The sequence below is a fragment of the Lycium barbarum genome, chromosome 10, assembly GCF_019175385.1.
Source record: "Lycium barbarum isolate Lr01 chromosome 10, ASM1917538v2, whole genome shotgun sequence".
Lineage (NCBI taxonomy): Eukaryota > Viridiplantae > Streptophyta > Magnoliopsida > Solanales > Solanaceae > Lycium > Lycium barbarum.
Window position 1 is genome coordinate 98,071,412 of NC_083346.1, and position 21,221 is coordinate 98,092,632.

The 21,221-nt window shown below is 35.9% G+C and overlaps 1 protein-coding gene across 4 annotated transcripts; it reads left to right on the top strand.

The window, feature by feature from the left end:
* Positions 1-5,261: 5,261 nt before the first annotated feature.
* Positions 5,262-12,235, top strand: LOC132614475 (uncharacterized). 4 transcript variants are annotated; one of them, XM_060328930.1, is made up of 3 exons: positions 5,262-5,415; positions 7,049-7,335; positions 7,610-7,986. In XM_060328930.1, exons 2-3 carry the CDS (start codon positions 7,054-7,056, stop codon positions 7,775-7,777), a joined length of 450 nt encoding a protein of 149 aa, XP_060184913.1. In that variant the 5' UTR covers positions 5,262-5,415; positions 7,049-7,053; the 3' UTR covers positions 7,778-7,986. The 4 variants fall into 4 exon arrangements, with proteins under 4 accessions (XP_060184913.1, XP_060184912.1, XP_060184914.1 ...); XM_060328929.1 differs by lacking the exon at positions 5,262-5,415 and adding an exon at positions 5,437-6,422 and having other exon boundaries at positions 7,610-7,985; XM_060328931.1 differs by lacking the exon at positions 5,262-5,415 and adding an exon at positions 11,967-12,235 and having other exon boundaries at positions 6,470-7,335; positions 7,610-7,780.
* The last annotated feature ends 8,986 nt before the right edge of the window (positions 12,236-21,221 follow it).

Sequence of the window (21,221 nt, forward strand, 5' to 3'; positions counted from 1 at the left end):
CCTAAGTTTGCCCTTATATATATAGTAGTAATATATATATAAAACACAATAAAAAATTCAAAACATCCAAAATCCAAAAGTTTAGCTTTTAAATTCTTAACCAAGATTGTAAATTTCCTAGTTTATTAGGAAACTCTAGAATGAAACAAGTTAAAGGTCTGTCTTGTTTATTTAAATTAAGAAATTTTGACTCTTCATAGCATCCAGTTCAATTTAGAACTCTTTGGCATTTAAATTATGATGAGAATATATGTATAGAGACAGCATAATTTTCTTAATTTAGTATTTTTCAAGACTCATGTTTATCTATTTTTATATTTACGTTAGTGAATTCTTTTATTTGACTTTTAAATAACGCTGGAATCAGATTCAGTTTGTTCGCACTTTGATCTTTAATTTGTTTTTATCATGCTAGCGCGAATAATAAGCATTTGTATAGATAACATTTTGAAATTAGATAGGGTACTAACTGTAGATACTGATTTACTAGTATCTACAGTGTATTGTTCTCCAACAGTTGTTCTTTGAAACGGACTAGAACTAGATGCACTGGATTCCATTAATTCTTTTTGACTTATTATCGAGTCTATTTCTATTTCGTCATCATTATATGGCATATCTTCTAATATTTTATCGAATTCGTCTGATTTCTTTTGATATATATGTTCTACTCTATATCCCCAATTATATATATATATATATATATATATATATATATATATGCTACATACCTACTGTTTAAAGCGGTATGACACCCGAAACTTTCAGATCCTGGATCCGCCTTTGCTATTAAAATGTCGACACTTCTTGCAAAAATTCCTGCGTACGCCGCTGGTGTCAATAATACTTCTACTGTAAGGATTTTAACTCAGTGTGGCCTGAGATTTACAACAGTAGTATGAGAGTACCAATATGACCTTGCGAATTAGTGATTGAAGTGAGTAGAAACTCTTGAAGATCAAGCGTCAAATCTCAATAGAAACGAAAGCCACTATGTGATTCTTTTCATATATTTGAATCTTAGTGGATAGAATCACTCGATATCGATATTGATAGGAGGTAATAGGTACCTAGGCTTGTACATCGCGATTACAAAAAATCAATCATTAATTTATTGTAGACTATTGATATGGATTCTTCGCTTTTTTCTTTCTGTGTGCAGAGGAGGAGACATATGAATGGCCAAACATATATACATGTGAAAGGCAGGGGCGGACTCACTAGCAAATTTTGGGTGCTCCAGCACCCATTGAACTCAGTCACGGAGTGTATAGCTGTATAGAAAATATAAAGAAAACAGATATAAATAGTTAATAGAGCATCCATGAAGTGATAATTTTACTTCTCTATTATTATCAAGCACCCCCGAACTCAAAATCCTGAGTCCGCCACTGGACTGAAAGGAGAACACGAAAATGGTCTGTTTTGATTCAAACAGTGGCGAATTCAGGATTTCAAGAGAATAGGTTCACCATGTTAGATTTTGTTTTTTAAAAAGACGCAGAAGTGCATTTAGTGGGGTTCGATCCTGTAACCTTAAGGGCTTAAACCCAATGCTTAATCAGTGCTCCACTCAATCTCATTTGATCATGTGTTTCTTCATTTAATATTAGATATATTTTAGAAATTATATACATAATATACCGAGTTTAGTCGGATAACATGGGTTCACGTGACCCATTATTTTAATGTAAATTCACCCCTGCCTCCAAAGGACAAAAGAAAAAGAGACTGTCTCGCGAAATTCCAGATAGAGAAATAGATAGAGAAAAGCGATGAACATGTTGAAAAGTCTTGTATTATAGCTACTCTTGTGCTTTTATCTTCTAGCAACTCTTTTTTAAAATCGTGGTATTCAATTTATGCACATCTCAACTAATTCAACAAAGTATTTCCTACCAGGTCATTTCTTTGGTGCCTCCTCTAGCAATTCTTATACTATCTCCGTCTCAATTTATCTGAACATGTTTGATTGGATAGTTTAAGAGAAAAAGAATTACTTTTACAACTTGTGATTTAAAACACGCCATATATATGTGTATATGTCAGTGTTTTAAAAGGCGTTTTCGGGGCGAGCCCTGGGGCGGGGCGTACCAAAAATGCCCCGGGGCGATGGGTAGGGGCGAAAGTCTCCAAAGGCGTACGCCCAGCAATTCGGGGCGTACGCCCGGGCGTTTGGGGCGAGTTTTTTTTTGTTGGGGCGTGTTTGGGCGTAAGCCCAGAAAACTTCTTCAAACTAAAACGAAATTTGCTAAATAAGTCCTTAATATAATGCCCAAATTCTCAAAAGTCAACATGTAATTACTCAAATGTTTTAAAAAGGAACTGAAACATTAAATTTAAAAGTCAAGACCTTTTTTTATTGCTAGAATGCCTAATATATATATTCTTTTCCAATTATTTATCTTGTATTCTACTATCTTAAAAAATTAACGAGCAGTCACTTGAACTTGTAAGTAGCGTATAATAGATTGTTCTAATTAGTATTTTTGTGGGGGTGGAGCATATATATATATATCACTTATTTATAGTTTTCTTCAATTTGTTACGCTATTTCACCTATTTAAAAATATTTATTATAATTATATCATTTTATAAAATACTAAAAATTAAAACCCCATGGGGCTTACGCCTCACTGAGGCAGACATAAAACGCCCCGCCTTACGCCCTCGCTTTTTAAAACACTGGTATATATATATATATATATATATATTGTAGTTATAAATTGTTTCACTAAATACAAAATTAAAAATTGAAATTATTAGTAATATAGAAAGATATTATTCTTAAAACCCCATGGGGCTTACGCCTCACTGAGACAGACATAAAACGCCCCGTCTTACGCCCTCGCCTTTTAAAACACTGGTATATATATATATATATATATATATATATTGTAGTTATAAATTATTTCACTAAATACAAAATTAAAAATTGAAATTATTAGTAATATAGAAAGATATTATTCCTTTTTAGACTAACTAAAAAAAATGTCACATAAAGGAGTATTAGACATCATCAAGTAAACTCCTGTGGCAAACTTTAATAGTTGTAGAGTCAGTTATTGGAAAGGATAAACTAGCATAAAAGCCTTCATTTATTACATTTAAATAAGAATGAATATGCAGTAGCAAGAGAATATTTCTCAATTTAATATAAACTTGCCAATCTTTTCACAGATCAATAACTTACAGGAGTTTGTACTTCGACATTTATATTACAAAGATATAAAACAACTAGCTGCTAATATAGAAGTCACAAACTTCTTATAATTGACTGTTTTACAAATAGAAGCAAAGCCAAAACTAGTACAGAAATGCTTTGAATCTTACCATGGATCAGTGAACACAACTGTATAATAAATTCCAAAATCCATTTTCCATCCGGTAGCGACGACTGTGCTTTTGATTGGTACCGCAGTTGCCCTTTGGTGAACATTGGTGCAACATTACATATTGATAAATTCCTAACTTTAGGTTTGACAAGTTTATTAGAAATGGCTAATGAAATAAACATATTGACGCCCCATTCCTATCCTGTTGAAGATGATGAGTCTATTTAGCTGAAAAACAGATGATGAATAAAATTCATTTCTATGTAACCAGGACAAACAAAGAGTAAAAAAAAAAAAAAAAAAAAGGAACAAATGAAATCAAGCGTCATGAAATTAAGAGATGAGGAGTATCATTTGGTTACACACCAAAAAGGCATAACACTAGAAAAAAAAAACATTTTGCAATTTGTCATAGATATATCGAGGGGTTGATTTCTCAATAGTCACTCAATTAATAGTTATTATTTTGAAAGTTATCTTTCTTCTTGATTCTAATTTTCTTCAACAAAGAAAGTGACTTTCTGAGATAATAACTAGTAGTTGAGTGACCATATGAGAAATTAACTCATATAACGAGGTGATATCCAATGTCATAGATTACTAGTTCATGCGCATCCTCACGTTACTGGTTCATGGTCATGTTCCACTCGTTCTTAGGGTGATGTTGTTCTCGCCTTCTGTTAGCTATTCGATCACTTGTCTTCATCTGTTTGGTAGCATATGAGTCCTTATTCGACCCCTTATCCTCATTAACCTTTCATTTTCTATTTCTTAGTCAAATACCTTCACACCGTTGAGTAGAAGGTTTAACTTAAGGCTTCATGAAAATTACATTGATGATTCTTTAGCATCATTGGGATTATTGATATTAATTCAAACCATTTTTCCGCATTTGATTACTCTCTTGGTTTCATTTTACTTATCCACTATGTATTTCGCATCCCTTGAGAAATTATTTTATTATGTGTTTAGTGTACAAAATTTCCATTGCCCATTACAATTACTATGCTTGAAAAATCTAAATTTAGATTACTAGTTGTCCAAAATCACCAGCCACAACTACTAGCCATCTATGTCATCACAATCACCATCACCATCATTGTCAACCACCACTATCGTTGCCAACTATCAACCACCGCTGTCAATCACTACAATTAGTCGCTACCACACCTATCACCCCCATCATTAGAATTACATGCACAATCACCGCCACGGCCACCTCTGCCACCACCATCCGCCACTACCACAACTGCAGTCAATCCCTACTATGAACCAAGTACTCCACCATCACAACTATCACTGCCACCAAAACCACCAACAATATCGTGAACCACCACACATTCTTTAGCTGCCACCACCAACACTGCTAACTACTAATTACATCAACCGACTCCACCATCACAACTACCAACCGCCACCATCCGGCCAATTACTAGAACACTAACCACATCCACTATCACAACTATTACCATCCGCATTACTAGCCACTAGCACCAACCATCACTACCACCACCATTACAAACCATCTCCACCAACACTAGCAAACATAAATGTTTCATTGTTTATCAAATAATGATCTGTATTTTATTAAATTTATATTTTATTAATTTGTTTATTTGAATTATATATTTATTGCAGATTCAGATATTTGAACAGCAAACAGTCTTAAACATTGAGATATACATTCGGTATCCAGATCTATATACAACATTTTAATCATTGAGATATACATTCAAATTCGAATATCTTAATCCAAACAATGGGCCTAAGCGAGTCATTGGGAACTTAAGTATATTGCCGTTTTGTTGAAGTGCTTTTAGTTACTCGGACCAAAATTTATTTTTTAAAGATAGAAGGACCACGCATGCTCAGTTTTATATTATATCTCCACCTTTATACTTGTTAGAGAACAAAGTAGCCGTTAAATATTATTTCTTCCATATATGACTCAACTGTACAGCTCAAATTTTGCTCAAGAATTTCTTACCTTTTGGAGAAAGGATTCTGCTACTTTGGCTCACCACCGTAGGAGCACTCAGTGAGGCGTCACGCGTCACCATTACCTCGTAACTGTCACCAGGTTGGCTTGTTGATTTTGCTCCCCTCTTTCTTGATAACAGTGGTTAAAAATGTCTGATGACAAAGCTGCTGTGACTGAAATTATTTCAGCAGTATCTAAAATTACAGAATATAAATTAAATGGATCTAATTACTTAGATTGGAGTAAGAAAATCAGGGTTTACTTGCGTAGTGTTGAAAAAGATGACCATCTTATCGAAGACCCTCCCACGGATGAAACTAAAAAGGCTTGGATGAGAGATGATGCTAGATTATTTTTGCAAATCATAAACTCGATTGATAATGAAGTAGTTGGTTTGGTTAATCACTGTGAATTTGTTAAGGAGTGAATGGATTATTTGAAGTTTCTATATTCTGGCAAAGCCAACAATGTATTTCGAGTTTATGAAGTTTGTAAGGCTTTCTACCGTACTGAGAAGGAAGATAAATCGCACACCACGTACTTTTTAATGGAGTTTAATAAAACCAGTGAGGACTTGAACATGCTTCTACCATTTCGTAGGGATATTAAGGTGCAACATGCTCAGAGGGAACAAATGGCAATAATGGGTTTTCTAGCTGGACTTCCCACTGAGTTTGAGACTGCTAAATCTCAGATTCTCGCGAATTCTGAGATCACATCTCTCCAAGATGTTTTCATTCAAGTGTTGTGCACAGAGAGTACTCTATCCAATCATCAAACCAATGCACTTATTGCCGAAGAAGGAGGTGGAAATGATGCTAGGAGATGAAGCAACAATGATATTGATAGGTGGAATTATAATAATGATTCCGGGAGGTGTAATAACAACAAAGGAGGAAACAGTGACATTATTTGTCGCTATTGCAAAGAACCAGGACACGTAAAGCGTAACTGTCCGAATTTACAGATTCGCCGCCAAGTTATTGCTGCTTGTTATCCTATTTCACCCTCAACTGTTACAATCTCGGTTGATGAGTATGCTAGATTTTTAGAGTATCAGGAATCCATATAAGAATCCGCTACTGTTCCAGCCCTTGCAGAGTCAGGTAACAAATGTCTCTTTTCATAATGTGGCCATTTTTTTGGTTAATTAAAAATATATGTGTTGGACCTTTGTAATAGGCACATGCCTAATAGAAATCTCTTGGCAGAGAAACTTTCTTGGAGCCAAAGTTTGGCTCATGCGGAGGAGATTAGTTTGGTCATTTCTCTTCTCTTTTTTATCCAACTTGGAGGCCAAGTTTTGCCCCTATAAAAAGGACACTTCTCCTCAGTTGAAGACACACCAATTTTGGGAAGAACTTCTTGAGCTTGTCTTCTTTTTTCAGAGAATAATTGTAAGAGAGTTGTTTTGGAAATACTTGTGTGAACCCTTTCTTGGAGTGATCTTTTGAGGTTATTCTCTTTGGGTATTTGGGATATTAGAGTATTTAATTACTCTAATTTTTGTACTCGCTTTTGTGCATCGTACTCTCTTTTGTGTATGCTGGTGTTACTTCTCTTTTGGTTGTGAATGTAGATCAAATTGGCTGAACCACGTTAAATCTTTTTCTCCTGTTATCTTTGTTATTGTCTTTAATTGACTACTTTGTCTAATTCTGCACTTACCCAAACACCTGATCCTAACACTTTTTCTCCTCAAACAAATGTGTCATTGATTCTGGTGACATAGATCACATGACAGAGAGTACTCTGTCCAATCAGCAAACCAATGCACTTGTCGCCGAAGGAGGAGATGGAAATGATGCTGGGAGGCGGAACAACAACAACAATACTGCTGGGAGATGGAATAATAACGAAGGAGGAAACAACGACCTTTTTTGTCGCTATTGCAAAGAACCAGGACATGTAAAGTGGAACTGTCCGAAATTAGAGATTCGCCGCCAATGTATTGAAGATTGTGCAAGGATTCGGGAATCAATGAAAGATCCGCTCCTGTTCCTTCCCTTGCAGAGTCAGGTAACAAATGTCACTTTTCCTCAAATAAATGTATCATCGATTCTGGTACCACATATTCATGACAGGTAGTTCCAAAATATTCTCTAAATTCCGGTCACATAAAGCACTATCCTCTGGATCTAATTATACCATTAAGGGATCTGGGACTGTTGACCCCACTTCATCTGTTACATTGTCCTTTGTGATAGGTTTACCTAGCTTTGCCTTCAATTTGATTTCTGTGAGTAAATTTACAACTGCTGATCTCATTCTTCCCAATCATTGTCTTTTTCAGGATCTTATGACAAAGCAGACTATTGGTAAGGACATGTATCTGATGGTCTCTACATTCTTGATGCATGGGTGCCTCGGTCAGTTGCTTGCTCCAGAATCAGCTTGTCATTTGAAGCACATTGTTGATTTGGACATCCTACTCCTCAGTTTCATAATGTACCTTCAATAGAATGTGAGTCTTGTCATTTTGCAAAACACCCTATAAACTCATTAAGCTTTCAAATTAGTTTATCAGATATTTGGGGACCATGTCCCATTGTGTCTAAGGTTAGGTTGAGATATTTCTTTACTTTTGTGGATGATTTTTCCGAATGACATGGATACTTTATGATGAAAGGTGTTCTCCCATTTCTCTAATTTTTGTGCTGAGATTAAGACACAGTTTAATGCTTCTATAAATATATTGTGGAGTGACAGTGCTAAGAATACATGTCAGCATCATTTAAGAACTACATGAATCAACATGTTAGTCTTCATGAATCTTCATGTCGGGATATACCCTCTCAAAATGGAGTAGCTGAGAGGAAAGATTGATATGTGCTTAACATTTCTCTTCCTTTGCTGTTCCAAATGAAAGTCCCTTACTGGTCAACTAAGCTTTCACAAATTCCTTTTGGATTCTTTACTTTCCAAATGAAGCAGCCATTTTGATCACATCTTGGTGCCACTGCTGATCATCTAAGCTTTCATGAACATATGCAACTAAACCTTCTTCATGTCCTCATAATGTTGAGTGTGTGCCTGTTTTATCGCATCTTAAATGACTAACGCTGCCTCTTCACATGTAATTGAAACTATTATGTCACCACCCTGCAGAAGAAATACTGTTGCCCTCACCTGCAAGTGTGTATTTCTTTTAATTAGCATTTTGTTACATTTGGAGTTGACATTGTGCCTCTACTTGAGCACAGTAGTCCAGAAAATAACAAGAAAATAGATCTGGAAACTACAGAGTTGAAGTTCTGAACCAGTGGAAACCAACCCTAGAATAAATTAAAGTGCAGGGTATTGTGGGAGTTATGAGAGCTGTTCCTGTGACTTTTTCGTGTTTTCTATGTTGCATCTCTTATGTTAGTTGTATGAGCATTGTGATTCAGGTGTTTGGTTTTCTATGAATGATTGAGAGATTGCTATATGTTTGTTTCTTTCTCATTCAGTTTTACTTTCGTGGGCTTTTACGATCTCAAAGCTGCACCTGTGGTGCTTCAGAAGCTTCCAATTTTCTATTCCCTTTCAATGAGGGGCTAGTGGTGGTTAAATTGAAAGACCATCTGCACATATTATATTCCATTGGTTTGCTTGTATATTGTTATGACACGATCAAATTCTGAATCTGCACCATTGCTGTAATTTTACTAGTTTTATGTTGTGTGCTGTTGCATTCATCAATTTATCCTGTTTGAATCTGAATCCACATGACTTTTATGTGGAAGCCCAAGATTTGCCTTCAGTTAAATCATTTTATCTGTTCTGTAAAATGTTTCTCTCTCTTTTTTTGTGTGTATGCCATAAGCATTAAAGTTTTTTCGTTCTCTCTCTTTTAGTCAAATCTTTTTAGCTGCTGCAGCATTGGCTTATAAACAACAAATTCTAGTGATAAGTCAAATATCACTCAAGTTCACTAGTTGGTGTGAAAAAAAGGTCCTAGGGGATTACTATGACTGAAGTTAGATAGTGGTTTTCATAGCCTATATATAGTTGCACACATAGCATCCCTGATTTTGGCTGGGGTTACATACTGAATTCATCCATGAATTTGAATTTCTTGGATCTTCTATATGAAGATTTAGAAGTACAACATAAGTTGCTGAAGAGATAAGGTATAATTGCTTTTTCTTCAAAAGCGATTTCAAATGTTAGTCAAGCCTTACTGTAGGAAAAATGCATGGGATAAGATGTGACCTGCAGAATAGTGAACAACAGATAGTGGTTGCATATTTGTACTGATAGTGTTATCATAATGCTTGCTGAATTTCAGTGGTAGAATTTGTGGTGTTTAGTATGAACAATCTCTATGCTCGGAGCTTTCTATTTTCGAGTTTGTGATCCTGTGTCCATCTGCGCAGTGGTGTAGCCACAGCCCGGCAAGGTTGTTCAACGAACACCCTTTGCTGAAAATATATACTGTGTAGACATGTAAATTATTACGTATTACAGACATATATTACATATTGAACAACCTTAATATATAGATTATATGAATTCGAACACCCTTGACAAAATTCCTAGCTCCGCCACTGCATCTGCATACTCATCTGAAGGCTCTGTGAACTTTCTGGCAGCTTGTTCTCCTCTGCTGGAATCTTATAATATTTATTGATGCAGTAGTGTGTGGAAATGCTAACAGTTTCTTCCCTATTCTTCCTTGTTTCAATGACTTTGTTTATCCTCGCTACTAGCTGTTGAAGCTGTATGAGAGCTTCCTAAAAAATTGCTCTCAAACTATTTAGAAAGTCTGCCTTTAGGCCTTTCTTACTGGCAAAGTGGCTTTATTTGTCGAAGTTAATTGCAACTAGAACAGGAAAAAGAATAAATGACAGAGGGTTTGACTCTAAAATCTTTATTCGGAAGGCCAAACTATGAAAGCTTCCTGTACCAGCATTCCTAAAATAGAGTAATATCAAGGAAATACGACTATAAAACAAGAAGGTGCAAATGTTTTGACAATTAGACCTATGGAAAATACGAGTAAAAATTCTCCACACCCAATGTTTATACTAAATTAGATGATTCAGGAAATGCCGCCTAATTTTGAACAAAAACTAGAGCATGCAAATAGTTAACCATTACACACTTAAAGATACAAAGGAATTATACAAAAAAATGCAATTATTGAACTATAACAAATAGGGAAATAGGGGTGTACATGGACCGGGTTGGTTCGGATTTTTTAGACACCAAACCAAACCAATAAAATTCGGGTTTTTCAACCTCGAGTTTTTCGGGTTTTTTTTCGGAATAGTCTTGATACAAAACATATAACATTTAGTTCAAATATTTCTTTAGTCCTAGTAAGATACAACTATACAATTAAGGTGTTTCATAAGAAAATAACACAAAATGTGAGAAGAGTGATGACATTGTATTAAAATATTGAACAAAAGATAATAAAATCAGTTAAAAAAATATTGCTAATTAATAAGCCATAAAAAAATGACCATAATCTAAAAATACTAAGTCATGCTAAAATAAGTACGACTAATAATGATTAATTCCATGACAAGAAAAAAAAACTTAAGTTATGTATTTTCACTCTCTAAACTAATTATGCAAAACTAAAGAATAGATATCCAACATTATTGTCATTCCTAGTGGTAAATTGAATTTCTTTTGTTAGTATTATTGTTGAGTTGGTTTTGGTTTGGACTTTATATGAGTTACTAATATCCATAGGATATAAAACTTATTGAAATTGAAAATTCTAAGTTCAAGCTTGAATAAAATGATAATAGATAAAAAACTTTGAAAAAATTTAAGAAATATTTATAAGTTACATTACAAATAAATATTTTTATGTATAAAATATTTTAAAAATTGAATACATGTAATGTCGGGTTGGTTTGGTTCGGTTTGACTATTTTTAGCTAAAATCAAACCAAACTAATTATGGTCGGGTTTTTTTTTTCAACACCAAACCAAGTCAAACCAAACCACTAGTCGGGTTTTTTTCTCGGTTTATCGGTTTGATGCGGTTTGTCGGTTTACTTTGTACACCCCTAATAACAATTACCAATGGCATTAATTTGTGAGAAGGGTCAGGTGCATGCTTTCCTTGAATACGAGTTACCCACGATTGAACCACTTAGTCACATTATGGGTGTGTTGCACATGTATTTGGTGTGCATTTGAAGCTATCATCATCATATCATATTATACTAAAAGTGGGAAGCTCCTTCCTTCAAATTTAGATCACGCTTTTGCCCCGCTATAAATCACTACATTAATGTTATACAACAATATAAAGTTAATCATCATTGTGATAGGCCTACTGGATTTTCCAACTCTTCCAAACGAATTTTCTGCAATCAAACCTTTTCCATCCCTAGCTATTTAAGATTTTTAATTAGTTTCTCAAGAAACTGATGAAGTCTAAAGGTCAGGACAATTAAGTAGGAAATTGATGGATCTTTTTCATTTTTAGTTTTTTGGCTCAAAAATCTTTAATGATTTGATTCGTTTCACCTTCCCTTACCCAAAATCGCCTATTTAAAGTCACCTAGAAGGGCAATTGGATTTGCAAATTTCGTTTGATCTTTTACTAGAGTATGACACTTCTCTTCGGTTAAGAACCATTTTCTCATCTTTGTTTTATAATTCCCTTTCTTTATTTAATTATTGTTTTTTGGTTTCCTTTTCAGTCACAACCATAGGCGAGTTAGTGACAGCAAAAAGAAGAAAACACCATTGATCTTCTTCTTAGGACTGTTAGGGGCAGTGGCTGTGTTGCATTTGGAGAAGTCATGATCATGAATGTTCCGAAGGGAAATTGTTTTTTATCATAATGCTTATGGATTACAATGAAATAAAGATGTATCTATATTTGTTTATATTGTGCTGATAGTTTTTATAAAATAATATTCTTTATATTTCAAGAGATGCAGATAAAGGAGACATATCTTCTGAAGATGTTTGGAAATGTCAATATTTTCTGAAGAATATAATTTCAAGGATTGGAAATTTTGGTACTATTCTTTGTTAAGTGATGATAGTTTGTCAGTGGTGCTTGGATTCATGATTAAGTATTCTCTTGATTATGATATATTATTTCTTTCCTTTTCTTTTGGTCAAATACGTTCTCTGATTACACAAAGAAAGTTGTGCAGATTAGAATTAAAGTAGCTACTACCTATTTAAACTATATAAAATAGTGAAAGTGTTATTAATATTATTTTTATTATATGTAAATGAAAACAAAAAGATGTCTTAACGAAAAAATTATATATTTCATATGACAAGCAGAAAGTAAAAAGTTGATAAATAAAAAATTCATGTAAAATTGGAAAATCATTTTACTTTTCCAAACGAACACTCCTGTAAAATTTGTGTAATACTAATTAATAGGTATAAATTCTTCTATTACTAACAATTCTTCTATTACTAACCATCATTATACTCTTTAGTGTAGCATAGAATTCAAGAAATAATTATGGGGATACTTAATAATTACATATCAAGTTCAAATAATCTGAATTGAGAAGAGATGAAGGGATTATTATTATAACCTTCTTAGTTAATTTCTTTAAAATAAACTTATGCTAATTAATCACAGAAGAAGAACCGAACACCTTAAGTAGTTGAAGGCTAAGTCCAAAATCGCAATAAGACATCTAACAATTTACGTGGGGCAGAATTTTGTCATATAATTAGCTTTTTTCTTTTATACCTCAAAATTTGATTACATAATATTTATATAATTCTTTAGAAGTATGTTTATTAGTAAGGTATATACGTGTTCAGAAACTAGTTATACTAAAAGCGGAAAACTCTCAACTTCAAAGTTCGTTTACTGTTTTGTCTCTACACTAAATTAAAATATAATTAAATATTTTATTATAGTAATATTTTAATTATATATTGGCAGAATTAGAAGCCCAACAGTTGGACTTTAATTCTTTAGTTTCGTCTTTGTAAATTCCCTTAGTCATTACTCCTACTATTCCAAAGAACAAAACAAATTATATTTATAGAACAATTCCTGTTAGGTTAGAATTTGAAAAGCCAAAGAATGAGAAAGCAATGACAGAAGATAAATAGTAGGAATTGCAAAAGTTAGTCATTTAAGACATGAAATCGTGCATAGAAATTATAAGACATTAACTTTGGAAATTATATGGAGTTAAGTGCATATAATGTAGCTAATGAATTGAATCCCACACAATTAATAAATCAAAACAAAAGTTTGAAGATTTTCAAAGAATAGTTTTGCTGCTAAAGGACATTTATTAGTTTTTTCCTCTCTTATCTCTCTTAAGTTAAAAGATGGGTAAATTTAATAAATAGTTACTTAACTATCACTTTTTCTCTCCAAAGTCACTTAATTATGTTTTCTAACATAAAAGTCACATAACGATCACTTTATTTCACCAAAGTCACTTAACTATATTTTCTAACACAAAAGTCATATAACTATCACTTTTTTTCCATCAAAGTCACTTAATTATGTTTTCTAACATAAAAGTCACATAACGATCACTTTATTTCACCAAAGTCACTTAACTATATTTTCTAACACAAAAGTCATATAACTATCACTTTTTTTTCCATCAAAGTCACTTAATTATGTTTTTTTAATATTTTAATATTTGTATCGGTTTAATTCTTTTTAATTGAGTTTGTATCTATTAGGATAAAAATAAAAATAAAAATAAAAATATTACCCATCGGAAGTTGGATTTCTCAGTAAGTGTGACTTTTGTTTTAGAAAACGTGGTTAAGTGACTTTGGTGAAAAAAATGATAGTTATGTGACTATTATGTTAGAAAATATAGTTAAGTGACTTTAGTGGAAAAAAGTGATAGTTAATTAACTTTTATATTAAAAAGTATAGTTAAGTAACTTTTGTGGAAAAAAAAAATGATAGTCGGGTGACTATTCATCAAATTTGTTTGATGTTTACGCTGTCCAGCTTCACCATGGCTGTGACGGCAGCGTCGCCGATCTCTTATTTTAAGAACGCCACTTTTAGTCCAAAACCCAAAAAGGACACGTTGGTAATAACCTTAGTTCCAAATCGACAGGCTCAATTTGCACTCCAACACATGATGGAGATTCTATAACTACAAAACCCACTTTGAAAAAAAGTCTGAAGAGATTACACGACTGTGTGAATCCAATAAAAGTTTGTCGGAAGTTTTCCATACAATTCAAGAATACCTCAACAATGGCTTTTACCACTCGTTTGAAAAAGCCGACGCGTTAGGCGTACTCTTACATGCCTGTGGTAAACACAAGGACATTGAAACGGGTCGTAAAGGCCATGAAATAGTTTTTTCATTGACCCAAATAAAAGATAATGTAGTACTGAGTACACGACTCATCACGATGTACTCCATGTATGGGTATCCTTCTGATTCTAGCTTCAATTCGATCAGTTACATAGCAAAAACTGTACCAATGGAATGCTCTTATAAGTGGGCACACAAGAAATGAGCTTTGGTTTGATGTTATTTGTTTGTTTATTGAGCTGATGACTTTATCCCAGGATAAACCAGATAATTTTACGTTTTCGTGTGTTATTAAGGCTTGTGGAGGGGTTCTTGATGTGGGTTTAGGGAAGCCGTTCATGGGATGGCATAAAAAATGGGTTTGGTTAGGGATGTATTTGTAAATAATTCGTTGATTGCCATATATGGGAAGTTTGGTCTCATTGAGGAAGCTATGAAATTGATTCAGCATATGCCTTAGAGGAATTTGGTTTCGTGGAACTCGATGATTTCTGGGTTCTCAGCGAATGGATATATTGAACTAAGTTTTGATCTTTTCAAAAATATATTTATAGGGGATGAAGTTACCTTTCCAGACACGACTACCATGGTTATTATATTGCCAATATGTGCAGCGCAAGAGGAAGTGGAAATGGGAAAGATCATTCATGGTTTAACTGTAAAGCTAGGACTGGCTAATGAGCTAACGGTGAATAATTCTTTAGTGGATATGTATTGCAAAGTTGGGTACTTTGCTGATGCACGAATTCTGTTCGAGAGAAATGAGAGCAAAAATGTGGTATCTTGGAACTCAATTATCAGGGATTATTCAGGAGAAGGAGATGTTAGAGGAACTTTTCATCTTATGAGAAGGATGCAAAGTACCAGTGAATATGTGAAGGCTAATGAGGTCACTCTATTGAATGGTTTGCCTGTGTGCTTAGAGGAGTCAGAGCAATTGATAGTGAAAGAACTGCATGGCTACTCTCTTAGAAATGGTCTTGAATGTCATGAGTTGTTAACAAATGCTTTTATAGGTGCCTATGCAAAGTGTGGATTGCTCATATATGCTGAGATTGCATTCTACGGAGTGGTAAGTAAGACAGTAAGCTCTTGCAATGCACTGATAACTGGCTTTGCTCAGAATGAGGATCCATCCAAGGCTTTGACTCTGACCTTTAAAATGATAGATTCTAGCTTTCTTCCTGACTTGTTCACTATTGGTAGTCTTCTGTTTGGTTGTTCCCACTTAAAACTGCTATAGAGTGGTAGACAAATTCATGGTTTTGTGCTTAGAAAGGGTCTAGAAACTGATATGTCTACACGAGTTTCCCTAGTTTCATTTTACATCAATTGTGAAAAACTAGAACCGGTCATGGCTCTCTAGGCGTCTGTGCCATCTCCCTATCTACATGCGGGCATGAACGCAACGTCCATAAAAGAAAGGACGTCAGTACGAACAATGTAGTGAGTATGTAAGGCATGTATAACAGCATAAGCAAGAAATAAGAGAACATAAAATGAAGAGATAACCTGTAACTGATTGCCTCTTAAGGCGGAGTCATGCATGCTAACTTTTACTTTAAAATAACATCATAAACATATGCATATACATAAACTGCTTGTCATCATCAACCCGTGTCCGGGGTAACCATCTCATGCCGCCCACTAGTGGTGATAGCCCGGCCAACTAGGCACGGTGTTATCCATAAGCCGCACACTTACACCAAGCGTAGTGGTGTCTGCCCGGCCAACAATGTTACACCTCGGAAAAATTTCATGTCGTCATATGGTAGATAGACTAACGCAATGTGAAGAGTATATGATGTTTCTATAAGTAAGAAGTAGTAATTAATGGTTCTAATTAAAATTCCAAAGACGTTTGAGGCAAGGGAAGAAGGTTCGTTGAGAAAGCGAAGCATACGCTGTGTTTCAGAAAGGTTTTTGCAAGGTACCGAGCTAATGTGGACTTAATGATGTTTTAAAGAAGAGTTATAACGCTCTTGAGATTGTTAATGAAGTGTTTAACAAGTGCCAAGAGGATTGCATAAGGATCGGAGATCAAACGAAACGACAAGAGAAACTTCGGAGAAAATGAGAGTTATACGGCCAACTTATACGGCCCGTATAATTTATACGGTCCGTATAAGGGACCGTATAACCTGTCCAGATAAAGGTCCTCCACTGGAAGCATTATACGGTCACATATACAGACCGTCTAAGTTACACGGACCGTATATGTGTCCGTATAACATAGTCGGGATAGATTTTAATTTTATATAAGGATACCCCAAGTTCATTTATTTCATTTCCCATTTTCTCTCTACACTCTCAAAAACCTCTAGAACTTTCTTCACACCATACCAACACATATCCAAGGAAAATCAAAGATCAACATCACTAATCCAAGGGAATCAAGTGTAAGGGAGTCTTTAGGGTTGTTTGAAGTCAAGAAATCCCTTTAGATTGAAGCTAGGGTTTTTCTTCAAGTGAAGCATTTTCATCCAAAACTTACTACTACACAATCAAGGTGAGTTTTATGATCATTTCATGTTATTTAGAATATTGAGAGGTTGAAAGACTTGGATTATGGAAGGAAGTAGAAGATGGGTTACAAATATGGGAATAGTAGTATTTTTGAGTAGTAGCTTCACATGAATCATGATTCTTGACATGTTACGAGTATAATTATATTATAAATGATATTAAGAATATGGGAGAAAAATTATATGAGGATGAATGTGGTGTTATATTATGGCTATGATTATGAATGACTTTGAGAAGGAATTTTGGGAATTGGATAATGTTGAACTTGTCTAGTTATGGATTATGATATTATGAATAATGTTATTGATGTTTGGGAGTTGTTATATCATACGGAGGAAGTTGTAGAAACAAAGGAAATGTTGCCCAATTTTCGTTAGCTTTAGCCTAAGCTTAAGTACGTTTCCGATTATCTAATCTTAGCACGAATTCCTTTGAATGTAAAATTACGAACTTGGAAGAAAGTGTATAGTCGGCAAGTTAGAAAGGCGAAAAGGAATGTAAGGCTACTCCCTTCTTTTGTAAGGCATGATTCTTATGACATGACTTTCCTCATTCTCCATGACCTTCTTACATTCCAAAAATTATGAGTCTACGTTTAATAAAGAGCTTCACATGAGATAAAGATAAGAGATATGCTACGAATATGATAATGATGATGATGAGTCTAAGTCTAAAGATCCTAAAGCTCATGATATGATATTACTATGAAGCCAATGATTCTTATACGATCCTTTGAGGTGACTCATTGTTGTTACACTTACCTTATATTGCTAGTTCCATCAAGGTGAGGCAGGATGCTCATGACTATGCCATAATGGAACCAGGGGTTCTCGACCTTACGTCACCCTGATAAAGCTATAGCTTGTCTTGGAGTTTTATTCATGCTTTATGATAAGTATATGATAATGAGATTACACCGTACCTATATGGCCGGGCAGACACTGCTAAGGCGGGCAACATGTGCACCATGTCTAGATGGCATGGGCAGACACCACTAGTTGGCGACATGAGATGTTTACCCCGGATGTGGGAGGCCTGGACACGGGCTTATGATGATCACACCGTACCTATATGGTCGGGCAGCTTATATATGCATACTTGATATGATGATTTTTATGATGTAAGTAAGCATGCATTGTTCCGTCTTAAGTGATGTTCAATTACAGGTTGTTTCCTTACTTGATGTTCCATTGTTTCTTTGATATGTTATCATTGATCATGTCTTACATACTCAATACAATGTTCATACTAACGTCCTTTCTTTTGGACGCTGTGTTCATGCCTACAGGTAGATAGAGAGGTGGCCCGGATTCATAGAAGCTGATCAGCAGATTTACAGGAGCACTCTATTATTCTGAAGGTACTATTTTGATACATTATTTTGTGTACATATTTGGGCACGACGGGGTCCTGTCCCGTCCTTATGTCTAGTACTCTAGTAGAGGCTCGTAAATGCGTATGTGTGGGTAGTAGATGTCCCATGATGACTATACTATACTTTTGTATATCATTTTGTAGCCGTGAGGGCTTATGTATATAGATATGTGCTGCTTTGGAGATTATATATGTTCAAGTTGAGTATGATGATTAGTCAAATGAGTGGTGCTCGGTAGTCAACTCCGGGTACCCGTCACGGCCCCTAGTCGGGTCGTGACAAAAGTGGTATCAGAGCAGTTCCGTCCTAGGGTGTGTCTACGAGCTGTGTCCAGCAGAGTCTCGTTTATGGGTGTGAAGCGCGCCACACTTATAAACAAGAATCTGCAAGGCATTTAGGAAAAATGACCATTCTTCTTCTTATTAGATCGTGCCATAGAGCCATGTTATAAGATTTTCTCCTCCCTAATTGTGCGCTATGATTTCAGTGATGCCGGTAAAGAGAAAAGTCACAGCCTCCCAGAAGGGCAAGGCTACGACAGAAAGACGGATAGAAAGGGAGCCGCCAACTAATGTAGAAGAAGGTGAATCTCATAATAAGGCTCCATCTAATACCTTTCACACTCCGCCTATTCTAGAAGAACAAGAGGGGGCTTCAGTTCCAGCTCTTATGCCTCCAGTTCCTCCATCAGGTGCTTCGGGTCAACAAATGACCGAAGCTATTCAGCTATTGACACAGCTAGTTACCGCTCAGGCACAGCGACAGAGTATGGGTCTAAGTGATAGGGCGACTAGTGCTAGAGCCCGTGATTTCATGAGTTTAAATCCTTCAGAATTTTTCGGGTCAAAGCCGGATGAAGACCCGCAAGGTTTTATTAATGAGATGTTGAGAACATTGAAAATTATCCATGCCTCTGATACTGAATCTATGGATTTGGCATCTTATAGACTCCGAGATGTGGCGGTTCTTTGGTATAATAACTGGATATCTTCAAGAAAGGAAAATGCACCTCCCCCAGTTTGGCAAGAATTCGTAGATGCTTTTATCCGCCACTATTTGCCACCAGAGGTTCAAAGGGCCCGAGCTGACAGGTTTCTGAATCTAATGTAAGGAAATATAAGTGCTCGGGAGTACATCCTTCATTTTAATTCATTAGCTAGATATGCTCCGACTATGGTGGCTGACATGGGAGATAGAGTACACAGATTTGTGAGTGGCTTAGGGCCACATTTGTTCAAAGATTGCTTGACAGCTTCGTTGCAAGAGGGGATGGATATTTCCCATATTCAGGCCCATGCCCAGGACTTAGAGGAGCCACAACAGCCGCGCCGAGGCGAGCATGATGTTGATAGAGGACAGAGCAAGAGGGTCATATCTGCTAGTGGTGAGTATAGAAGGGGTCAGCAACAGTATTCCAGCTATTTGGGCCATTCCGCGACTAGTGCACCTCCTCGTTTTGCGGGCAGGAGATTTGATCGCCCCATTCATTCTGGTCCGGGTCAGTGTTCGAGAGTCTCAGGTCCTCAGTCTGGAGGCGAACCTAGCCAGCAGAGACCACCAGTGCGGTAAATTACATTCAGGTCAGTGTCGCCGAGTTTCAGATGCTTGCTATGCCTGTGGTCAGGTTGGGCATATAATGCGAGATTGTCCATCGATGAGTAGTAGAGTTGGGGTTCAATCTACAGGATCAACAGTTGGTTCTTCTTCGTCGGTGCGCCTGATAGGGGTGACTCCCCAGATTCCAGCAGGCCGCAGTAGGGGAAGAGGGGGCGCATCCAGTTCAGGTGGCACCCAGCCCGTATTTATGCTTTGGCCAGACGTCAGGATCTGGAGTCCTCCCCGGATGTGGTTACAGGTATATTGTCCATATTCTCTCATGACGTTTATGCATTAATAGATCCGAGTTCTACGTTGTCTTATATTACTCCTTATGTTGTTGGTCGTATTGGGGTGAAGCCCGAGCCAATTAAACCTTTGGAGGTATCTACTCCGGTTGGTGATCCCGTAATAGCTAGACAAGTATGCAAGAATTGTGTAATCGTGGTATGTGATCGTCAGACTAAAGTTGATTTAGTTGAGATGGAAATGTTATATTTCGATGTGATTATGGGTATGAATTGGTTGACCTCTTGTTATGCTAATGTCTATTGCAGAATCAAAATAGTCCGATTTCAATTTCTGGGAGAACCCGTGCTTGAATGGAAAGGTAATACAGCGTCTCCCAGAGGGTATGTTTATTTCCTACCTTAAGGCAAGGAAGATGATAGCTAAGGGCTATATTTATCACCTAGTCCGAGTTCATGACACCGAAGCAAAGCCGCCGACTTTTCAATCCGTCCCGGTAGTAAATGAATTTCCGGATGTATTTCCAGATGAACTTCCAGGCCTTCCTCCGGAAAGAGAGATTGATTTTGCTATTGATGTGTTGCCGTACACCAAGCCTATATCTATTCCTCCTTACCGAATGGCTCCCACAGAATTGAAAGAGCTGAAGGCTCAGTTGAAAGATTTGCTTGAGAAAGGATTCATTAGGCCCAGTTCATCACCGTGGGGAGCACCTGTCCTATTTGTGAGAAAGAAAGATGGTTCCCTACGGATGTGCGTTGATTATAGGCAGCTGAACAAAGTGAAGATTAAGGATAAATATCCACTTCCAAGAATCGATGATTTGTTTGACCAATTACAGGGTGCCAAATGGTTTTCTAAAATTGATCTGAGATCGGGGTATCATCAAGTGAGAGTTAGAGACGAAGATATTCCTAAGACAG

Coding starts and splice junctions, on each gene's coding strand:
- LOC132614475 (XM_060328930.1), top strand. CDS start 7,054: ATGACAGAGAGTACTCTGTCCAATCAGCAAACCAATGCACTTGTCGCC. Junction 7,336..7,609: donor TCCTTCCCTTGCAGAGTCAG/GTAACAAATGTC, acceptor TGTCTTTTTCAG/GATCTTATGACAAAGCAGAC.